This window comes from Triplophysa dalaica, chromosome 21 (genome assembly GCF_015846415.1).
Source record: "Triplophysa dalaica isolate WHDGS20190420 chromosome 21, ASM1584641v1, whole genome shotgun sequence".
NCBI lineage: Eukaryota > Metazoa > Chordata > Actinopteri > Cypriniformes > Nemacheilidae > Triplophysa > Triplophysa dalaica.
In genome coordinates, this window is record NC_079562.1 from 1,367,942 (window position 1) to 1,378,964 (window position 11,023).

At 36.2% G+C, this 11,023-nt stretch overlaps 2 protein-coding genes across 4 annotated transcripts in view; both read right to left on the bottom strand.

Annotated features, from left to right (window-relative positions):
* Positions 1-7,912, bottom strand: part of LOC130410047 (CSC1-like protein 2) — a 31,265-nt gene extending 23,353 nt beyond the window's left edge. The window contains exons 1-2 of one of the 3 annotated variants that reach the window (XM_056734410.1): positions 7,833-7,912; positions 7,348-7,717 (exon numbers count right to left, since the gene is read on the bottom strand). The gene's annotated coding sequence lies outside the window, so the exon portion shown is untranslated. The remainder of the gene's footprint in view (positions 1-7,347; positions 7,718-7,832) is intronic. The other 2 variants (XM_056734412.1, XM_056734411.1) reach the window with 2 other exon arrangements.
* Positions 7,913-9,467: 1,555 nt separating this feature from the next.
* On the bottom strand, positions 9,468-10,613 carry hesx1 (HESX homeobox 1; the record flags this gene model as incomplete). The annotated part of the gene is made up of 4 exons (XM_056735251.1): positions 9,468-9,596; positions 9,781-9,882; positions 10,053-10,228; positions 10,478-10,613. Coding segments are annotated over 4 exons (525 nt in total), but the record flags the coding sequence as incomplete, so codon positions are not given.
* Between the last annotated feature and the right edge of the window lie 410 nt (positions 10,614-11,023).

Genomic DNA, 11,023 nt, shown 5'->3' on the forward strand with positions numbered 1-11,023 from the left:
AAAAAAAGAAAGAAAGAAAGGGAGGAAGAAAGAAAGAAAGAAAGAAAGAAAGAAAGGGAGGAAGAAATTGGAGAAAAATGTCCATCAGCAGCAGGATTTTTCATATACTTTATTATTCACACTTCTTCAGGTTTATTTATTTATGTTGAAACCACTGACCTACTTTCCATTATACAAAGCAATGGATGTTTCTATTTCCTCTAACTTTAATGAATCAAAGGAGCAAAGAGACGAGATGTGGGAACAGAACAGTAGAAATAAGCACAATAAAAAAACTGAAAAACATCATTCTGACCTCATGCCTACCTGTTTATAAACTCATATTTTACTTAGTGTAGGCATGTTTTGAGCATCCCTGCAATCACAACGCAATGCATTAAAATCCTTTCGAACAACTAAGCAAGCACACAGTAACATCCTGACAACCACCCAAAACTCCTTGAGCATCATGTAAGCATTTTCTCCAGGCCATAACAAAAACTCAAGTTTATTATTCACAACCATTACAACCAATTTATTTTTCATATGTTACTGCACATTTACAAATAAACCAAAGGCAATAAACCTCATGCTGTTCTCCATGAAACAAAACCTTTTTAATTTTATTTTTTCTGGATTAGAGAATGTGATGAAAATATAACACTAGTTCTAGAAATGAATCATCTTGTTTCATGTACTTTATTGAAATTGGTGCTCTTACTGTGTTTAATAAAGTTTAATCAGAGTCATAAGTTACATGAACACAGAGGCTGAAGGCCTGCGCTTTACCTCATCAGCACAAACTCAATTATTCTGACTGCACACGCATGCAATCACACACACGCATCTACATGAGGCCATAACATAGACTTCCATTGTATAACACACACATTAAAGTGCAAAAAATAAGTGTTGTGTTATTTAAGAAGCTTGCTATAACATCAGTGGTATGTTAATGCATTATGACTCTTAATGAAACCATTGTGTGTGTGTTCATAGCTCAAAGTGCAGTTACATTACATGGAAAAACAACTGTGTTGTAGTACGTTCTTCATTTGTATAAAGTGAAGGACATGGTACTGAAGCTAAACAGTTGAATCCACCAGCTTTAAAGGGACAGTTCACCCAAAAATGGAAATTCTGTCATTACTCATCCCCAGATTGTTCTAAACCTCCATAAATGTCTATGAACTGCTGAACACAAAGGAAGATATTTAGAAGAATGTCAGTAAATCTCATCCCCCATTTCCTGCCATTACAATAGGAAAAATAAATACTTTGGTGGTAGTCAATGGGGAGTGAGATCTGCTTGGTTACTGACATTCTTCAAAATATCTTTCTTTGTTTAAAGCAGAACAAAGGAATTTATACAGATTTGGAGGGCGAGTAAATTATGATAATATTTTCATTTTTGGGTGCACTATCACTTTAAGATGGAAAGAAACACAATAATAGAATGAGGACTGTCCAGATGGCATAGAATTATACGAAAAAAGACAAAATGGCAAACAGACAGAGTCAAACACTCCACAGCTTCAGACGGTCACTTAAAGGAACAATATGGCCTTTTTAGGAGGATCTATTGACCGAAGTGCAATAAAATAAACAAAACTATTTTTCCAGAGGTGTATAAAGACCTTACATTATAAACAGTTACATTTTTTATACCTTAGAAATAAGCTATTTCCATCTACATACTGAGCGGTCTACATACATTGAATTCGCCGCCATGTTTTGTACAGCAGCCCTAAATGGACAAACAACTCCACAACGGGCATTTCCTCTCTCTCTCCCCTGCGGTATAGTGGTGAAAGGGATCACGGATGATCCGTACGGTTCGGAAGGCATGTGACCAGCGGATTAAATGTACGTTTATTCATCATTGAGTAAGAGAGTAAAACTCTCTGCAGTTTTAGCACCAACCCGCTCTCGCTCCCTCTCTCTCTCTCCAGTATCTGGACGAGTACAATATAAAGCGGTTCCAGACAAACAATGACGCTCAAAACTGCTCCGTCACACAGCTAATATTACAACAACAACAACAACAACAACAACATATCTTGTTTCTAAAAAAAAAAAAAAAACAAGGCGATCTTTCTCTCCAACGTCTCTCTGCTGGAGAGCATCTCCATACAAATCTATGAGTATCTCTGCTATAAGCCTAAGTACCGTGGGTCCTGACGCATCTCAGCTGGAAAGTCGTTATAATGTTAACGCAGGTCCCAGCTCCTGCCTGACCTTTATCCTTCTTATATACTTAAAATCCACAGACCTTTTATTTTATGTAATAAATAAGACATCGCTCTTCCTACAGTCTTTCTAATGCCAGCATGATCTCTTCCCTGCATCAACATGAGAAAGACGACCCGACAGGGCAAATTACAAACAATTATTACAAGCTTTCCGTGGTGAATCCCGCAAGGGTAGTGACACAGTTTAAACACAGTTCTTTCATGTACTTTCTTAATAATTGGTTTTAGAAATGTTTTAATCAAAATAACTTACGGACTGCCACTTTAATAAAATGCAACATATCTGATACTCACACTTTCATACGTGATGTAAGACACAGATCAAAGATTTGATCAAACTTAATCACTTGCCCAACAAAACTCACAAGAACATTTTATCTGAATATCATATCACAGAAACATGTTGAGAATCATCAGAAACAAATGATTAAAATTATAAAATGAAAAATAGTGAGTGGATGATTCACTTTGTCAGCCTGTGATCCTACATTCATATATTAGAGATCAAAAGGCAGTGGATGAAATATAACTTAAGTTAAGATAAAAGAACTGTACAGAGCCTGTCATCGGTGAAAGGATTTATTTACTGAACAGTTGTGTGTTATATTTCTGTTTTCAGTCTTTAAATATAACTAAGAGAGAGGCGTAATTGTACCACGGTTTAATATTTTCATAAAGGCATGAAGGTCTATTCAGTAATGTCCAGCAGCACTGTTCTTATTAAACACTTTAATCATTACAACATCATGTGCAACGTATATAATCTATAAAAGCTCTCTCATGCTGATCCAATAAAGTAATGAAAGAACTTTAAACATTTCATAAGAGGACGTCCTCATCTGAAGTCTACACTGCAGTCCATCTCGTACAAATGGAGTCTGAACCTGCCAAGAGCGTCTGCTTTGATTAAATTATCAATACGCAGAAGCTCAGCTGTTGATAAATCATAGTCATCTTGACAGACATCAAGTTAAAGATCTTTCGGATGACACCTCATGACCTCAGCACAGTCACAAGCCAGACATCTGGACCAGACCCAGATCTGCTGAGGTCATGACGTCTGTGCTTTTCTCAGAGCCACAGGGAGACGCTGTGTTATTTTATGCTGCACTTAACATTTAATTTAAATCAAAGCACTGGTTTGATCAAGATTACATGAATAAAGGTTTGTGTCTTAGTAAACAACACTAATGACTTCTTCTGTTACTTCTGGAACACTGCACGCAAACAGACTTCTCCCAGAGGAGTGCCACAAGATAACTGCAATTAACACAACATAACATGAACCTGTGTGTATTATTCATCTAACCACTTCTTAAGAATGTTAAACTAAGGTGTGAATAACTATTTCCTAGCATTATATTCACGGTCCATATTTTATTAATGGACAATTCCTGAATGATTAATCCAACAAGATCTTTTGCCTTTTGTTTTTGAAGACATTATGTATCCATGTTTCACTAAATCTCCTCAGATCATCTCTGAACCAAACACATCTGTTTATTTATTTCATTCTGATTGTCGTGAATAAATCAAGTATATAAATAAAGTTCAAACAGTCTCGTTCTTAAACGCGAATATGTTTATACATTTCTTCATCTGAATGATTTTTGCATTATAGATCAATAGAGCTTTGATGTAATTGACGTCTGTAAAGCCTGATATTCACCAACTTTGACAATTCTGGAAACATTGTAACCAACAATTCTCAACTGGATTTGTTTCATGAATCTTTTATATAAGACATCAACAACAATGTCCTTCACAGCTCAAATTAGCCTCAAATTAATGATGGGAGGACAACAGCTGAAGAGAAAACTATACAGCCCAAATCAAATGGCACACTAGTGGATGTGTCTCCATCATGCTCATTATTTTTTCATTTCTCATTCCGTGTCTGAAGGCCTGTCAGAACAGACCCTGTGACCCATTTCTAGATAGTGTGTACCAGTTGATCTCCTGTGTCATAAACACGCAGACAGTGTGACTCAGCAGTGAGAGACAGATGAGCCGTCTGCGCAGCTGCGTCTGACAGCCATATACAGTTGGGTTTCATGTGCCCGTGGGGTGTCTGGTTATCTCTGCCCAACAGACCTTCAGTTAACGTAAAGGCTCAGGAGATCTAGAACATGATATGAATTTCTGTTTATCACCAAGACGCTGGTGGGGGAAACAAATATCTTTGACTCTGCCAACAGGTTTTGAAGCACAAAGTCAAACGAAAGCATTTTGGGGGTTGTGTTTTTGGAGTGGGGTAACATCTATGATGCTCATACATTTTAAGACTAAAATCATGACGTCTTTATATAGTCTTTTATGTATACAGGACTTCACAAGGCTATAGCTTAAAAAACACCTATACAGGTGTACACATAAAAAACAAAATATAATTTGGTTTTAACATTGTGAGCAAAGAGGCGTGACATTGACCTACAAGTCAAACTAACCTGTGGAGTATGAAACCGACAAAGAATTAATCGGCTCCTAATTTGACTACAAGCCAATAATGTGCTTTGAATATATTTTATTTGCATAACCCTAAGCCTCTTTATTAATGATCCTATGATGTGGTTTAATAGACAAATATGGAAGAGTAAATCTATAACGTGATATTAGTGTGGGGGTATAAAATGCTGGAAATAATCTTGTGGTGGTTAAACAGTACAGGGTCTATCGTCATATTTAACAGCAGCTGAGATAGACTGTGTCATTGAAGCATGTCTCTCCTTTCTGTGAAATTCTGTGCTTCCTCATTAGCCAGCACACATTAAAGCTCCTGCCGCAGAGCACTAAATGAAACTTTCCTTCTGCCCACCAGCCAAACACAGTCAAGCTTTAAATTCCTTCTATAGGTTGTGAGAGAAATTACCCTGATTTCAAAGGTGTTCGAAGAGTGAGTTCGAAGAGAAATGGATCCTCAAAGTGTGGAATCATGTCATTTCTGCAGACTTAAATAGTGAGTTTATTTTCATTCTCATAACTACACAATCTGTGTCACAAGTAAACGCCTCATTACAATTTTATGAGAAAGTGAGCAGACAGCGCAGACACTTCTGAACAGTGTTAAATGTGAAAAGGCAAAACAGAACTGAGAACAGTGAAGAGCACCAGCCATGGTCTCTCTGAAACTGAGTGTGTCAGTGACAAAAAAAGTTATTAGTACAGCAACTTGCTGTTGTAAAGTACTAAGAGTGACCAAAACCTGCACACATGCCAATGTTATACATGATCATCTTTGTAAAGCTCCTGGATAGATAAACACATCTGCACATCTTGCTTCCATTGCCATCCCCTGTCTACCTCAACACTAATCTCTTTAAACATGATATTTCATTTCAATTTCAATTGATTTATAAAGCACAAATAAACACAACTACTGCTGTACAAAGTAAAAACCCCTAACAAAATAAAAACAACAACAAAGTCACAGATAAAACTACAGAACATCAAGACAACTCAAATAAATAAGACAAATCAAATTAAAAAATAATTTAAAAGTAGTCAATGGGCAGTCCTAATTAATATCCGTAAGCAGACTGTTCAAAGTCTTGGAGCAGCTATGGAAATTCTTGGTTTTTCCAGAGTCTTGAGCCTAGACCTAGGAGCCACTAAGAGCTTCAGATTGGCGGACCTAAGAGCTCTTGCAGGTTAATGGACTGTCAAAAGATGTGAGACTGTGATGAAAACCCATTTAACGACTTAAAAACGAATAAAAGGACTTTAAAATAAACCCCTATAACACAGCAATTCCCAAACTTATTCAGTGCAGGACCCACCTAGACAGCTAACATCTATTTTAAAACCACCAAATTATTTTTAAATGCAAATATAGGGAGAAAACATATTCATCCTCTTTAACAAGAGTAGTTTTTATTTTCCCTATATAGAATAAATTAAATTATAGCTGGAATACCAGACTAATATCTAATATCTAATGTCATTAACTCTTTTGTGTGTCATTCAATAGCCAAGCGACTTTCCAAAAGTTTCCACGACCCCCCTCATGCAACTGTGTGACCCTCAAGAGGGCCCCGACACATAGCTTGAAAACCCCTGCTATACTGCACAGGTGGCCAATGAAGTGACTAAAGAACAGTCTTCCAACTTTTTTAGGATGTAAATGTATTGTTATTGTTGCGTTATGTATACATTTTTAACATATATGTTTTATATTCTTCTGCAGTCTTTGGAGTTTTCCAGATTAACATTTCACAGCAAGTTGTATATGTTTACAAAGTCATGTGACAAATAAAATCTAGATCTTGAAACATAGATAAAAACGTCCTGGACATGTTCACAGGTGCTTGTGTTCAAATCACATTCGAATGTATTTTAAAAAGAAAACTACACACTGGATATATAAATATGAGAACTTCCAGCTCATTACACCTCGGATAATTATGACATAAGACTTTTCATCATTGCCGTTAAACTGTCAAAATAAAGCTGTTTGAGAATTTCACATCAAACCACCGAGAAACTGACGGAATAACATAAGAAGAGTTTGGTAACAAAATGAGATAACTCAGTTTATTAAAAAAATCTAAAATCATATTTTTTATTTTGTTATGTTTTTATTGGGTAAGCTAGCTGTATTTTTTGTTTCGTTTTTATGGCTGAAATCAAAACAAACCAACTGCAGTTTGATTTATATTAATTAGAATGCACAATAAAAAACATGACTTCTGAATAAAAAAACGGAGTTATCTCATTTTGTAACAAAAATCTTCATATATTCCTCAAATATATAAATTACATATATATATGAGAGAGCGAGAGAGAGAGAGGCGTTAATACAAAAGAGAAATTGTCCTCCAGTTTGAGCAGTGGAGGATGAGCGCATGTGTTACACAATATAGTTGTGTGCTCTGTGTTTTGCGTTTATTAGTAAATAAATATGGGCTATAAACAAGAAATAAACATCTCCATTAAAACCGAGTGACAAAACTCCGCAGGTGTTTGCCGCGGAGTGAATGACTGTATGGCCCGATGATGATGATACAATGTAACGCGCTACTCAAGTGTCGATGATGATACAATGTAACGAATTCTGAGAAACGAATAAACAAACGCATTTGCATTAACACGCGTAATTCATTTAAATGCTTTCTTGTACCTGTCAATCCAAGTGAGTTTTCAGTCTCTGGCGTATTTCTCCGCTCCAATGAGAATATCCCAAATAGGATAAATCCTTTTCCAATTCCAGCCGGCAGCAGAGATGAGCTCTATAACGCCATTCAAAATATCTTGATTAAAATAAAACCACGCGCACTTCTCCTCTGAGGTTTCCGTTTAGATGTTTAGACACAGGTGCGAATGATTCTTGTTTATTTTGAAGAGATAGTTCGGAGGCAAAGACGCCCGAGGAATATAAATACCGGTTATTGGAGGCTTAATATATTCAGCTGTGTGAAGCGACGGTCCGTGTGAGACACTTTTCGTGATGGCAGCATCCTAGAACACTTTTCAACGTAAAGGTCCTCAAACTATCAGACAGAAAACACATACATTGTTAATACATGAATGAACCTGATATTAAGAAACTTCAAGGACGTAATATTGTGATAATATATAAGTGCTAGTTTATGAGTTAGCAATCACTTTGATATTTTTGCTGGTTTGATTACCATCCAAGATTGTTCACTTCCACTACGAAAATTAACACCGTTTACTACAGTATTGTGGTATTTGTGGTAAACATATTAATATCAAATTAATTCATAGAAGAAATATAGAGCTTGGCAAAAAAAACGCAAAAACTGAGAAGCGCATTTCTACGTGAATTGATTTAATATCCCATTTTTGTAGGCGCAGTGTGTCATCTACCGGACAATTGTGAAAATGTAGCAGGTTTAAGAAAAATAATACATTATTTATATTTCCTGTCTTGTTTAATTGATATATGTATCCTAGTACTAGGAAGTCGTACAAATCACAACAAATTACTACTTTTAAATATTGTATCGTTGTAATGTTGAGAGGACAATAAAGTTTCCTGAATCTTTGAGGTTGATCCACGGGATGGCACCAGCAGTCAGGGTGAAATGAAGCAAGGAACAGGGGTTGGCTATCCAATACAGCACCAAAACAGTTTTTAATTCAATTCTAAAAAAAATAATCAATTATTTCCTAAGAACAAACATTCACATGAATTCATATTTTTGTCATCCCATTTCTGTATTAGCCTTGTCTGCATGAATAATTATCTATTCAAGCTGCAAAACCGTTCAATGCTTCAATTCAAGACCAAAGTACATAACAGACAACTTCACTGTAACAGATTAATCAGATTATGAATTATGAGGATGTTTTACCACGGTTCAACAAATTAAAAAAAGAGTTTATGTCACTGTGTGCATCCAGATTGAAGTCAGCTCTAAATCTCTTTTGTACAATATCCTCTCATATCAGCAATTGCCTTCATGACATTAGATTGCAATGCACAAAACATCTAATAAAGGATGTTTTGGTATAAAAAGAAAACTGCATCCGAATAATAACTTTCAAAAGAGAAAAGAGAATCATTCAGAAGGTCATCTGATTCATTCAGCTATGTAGTGAATTTGTTACGTCCAAAACCCAAGATAGTGTATTCAGATTCAGTCTAAATACCAAAGCTGACATAGAACATGTTACCTTAAAATGAGAAGGCTTGTGGTTTATGTTTCTCTATAGACACGAGACGTTAACGGTTCAGGGCGAGAGGTGGATGAGAGAAGCTTAAGAATGACGGATGTCCTGAATTTTATTTTAAAGATGTGAAATTACATAGGCCTATCGTCCACGTATTTTGTGTAACGTGTTTTTAAATGTAAAACCTCACCTCCTCAAAAAGTAAATAATGAAGTTTTTTAATGCTTTAAATGTAAATGTTAAGCCTGTAACTCTGATTCAAACACTAATGTCTGAAAAGAGACCCCCTGTTGTGTCCTCATCAATAATTAATGGGTTTACTGAGACCAGCAGTTACAACACACTCATTAGTTTAACAGAGGGGGGTGCTGCTGATGGGGGGGTTGGGGGTATTTGTTTAACAGTTGGCTGAAGATAATGTTAGACTTATGCCAGACAATCGGAGTCAAAAAAAACTTTACAAAAATGGTTTATTTTGGAAACTTTACTAAGACTTTATACTATACAATAACAATTAATAGACTGAAAATATCTGACAGAAAACATCTGATGACAGAATATATATATTACAATATCACTACAGAGAAATAATGAGAGCAAATGTGTGTTTATACAGTCCAATCACTGCTTTTCTCTGCTGGTTTGTAAATCACCGAGGACGTTTTTCACCATCAGAAACTGAGATTCTCTGTGTGAACGCTTCAGCTTCGCTCTCCTGTTCTGGAACCAAATCTAAAAGCAAACACACATTTTAGTTTTATTCTAGATAAAAACAATGCTAGGCTGAACAAAACAACCTTATTCAAAACCAGTCTAAATAGGCTAACATAGGGTTATATATTCATTTTCAATGATATTGCCCGTTATGTATTAAAAGATAAAGGATGATCAGAGTTGTTAACAAAAATATCATTACCTGAATTCTGTCTTCATCCAGATGTAGTTTCTCTGCTAGTTCTTCACGTATGTCTATGCCAGGGTATGAGTTCACCTGAAATACACTCTCCAGTATCTTGATCTGGACATAATAATAAAAATGTATATAATTAAAAGATATAAAAACAGGAAAATAATAAATGAATACATAAAAAATGCAAGTAAATTTCAAACAACCCCAAACCATCTGTTAATTTAGTTTTGATTTTAAACAGAAAATAAACATCATTCATCCATGTTTAGTTTTTTCACCTGAACACTTGAGAAAGCTGTCCTGGGCCTGCGTCCGATGTACCAGTTCAGTGTTCTTCTGTATGTCTCTCCTGATGATTTACTGTAAGATTTACTGTAATCTTCATTTACTCTCACATCAACTGAACCATCACTGTCTGCAACAATGCGACGGTTCTGACATGCAGGTTTCACGTCTGAAATGAATAAAAATCATGACATTAAAGAAAAGTTCGAGTTCACTTAGCGAATCATTTCATTCGGAACCTTTTAAAGAACCGGTTCAGCAAATTATTCCATTCCCAAGAAATATATTTTCTTCTAATTATCTTATATATTTGTTGGGTATCGCTGTTTTCCCCCAAAACAAAATCATTATTTTATACCGACATTTGGTTTTAACGAATCAATAACAATACTCGGCTCAAAATAAAGAGTTGTTTTACCTGACCACGGTCGATAAGGCGCAGATAACACTGTTCTCTGATCAGGTCTGTCTAATCCAAGGATGCTGTCGATGGTGAACGCGGAGTGTCTGCGCATCGGGTTGTTCTGGTGCGCGCTGATGGTAAGAGAGGCCATTTGGAGATGTCAAGTGTCTTCTCGTCTGGCAGGACCTGGATGTTTAGGGTTGTCCTTTATAATCCGAGCTCAGGGTCCCAGAAACGTCATCCATTAAAACCCGAGTTAGAATGTTTTACATGTGAATCGCCGCACCTCACCATGGGGTCTGTGGATCTCCAGGTAACGCGGTGTCCAAATGAGGCTTTCCGACCTGAAGCACTAACCTGTTATCTTCTGGGGACACTGAATCCCTTAAAGCCGCTTTTGAATGGGACAAAACAAAGCTGATGTGCCATTATTTTTACCCACCAGGTAGAAAATTAGGCTCCATTCGCAAGAATGATCTTATTCTCATTTCCTCCCGCAGTATCTTCAGCATTATGAAAAAGCAGTCGACTAGTGCCTAATCTTATTTACCTTATTTTCTA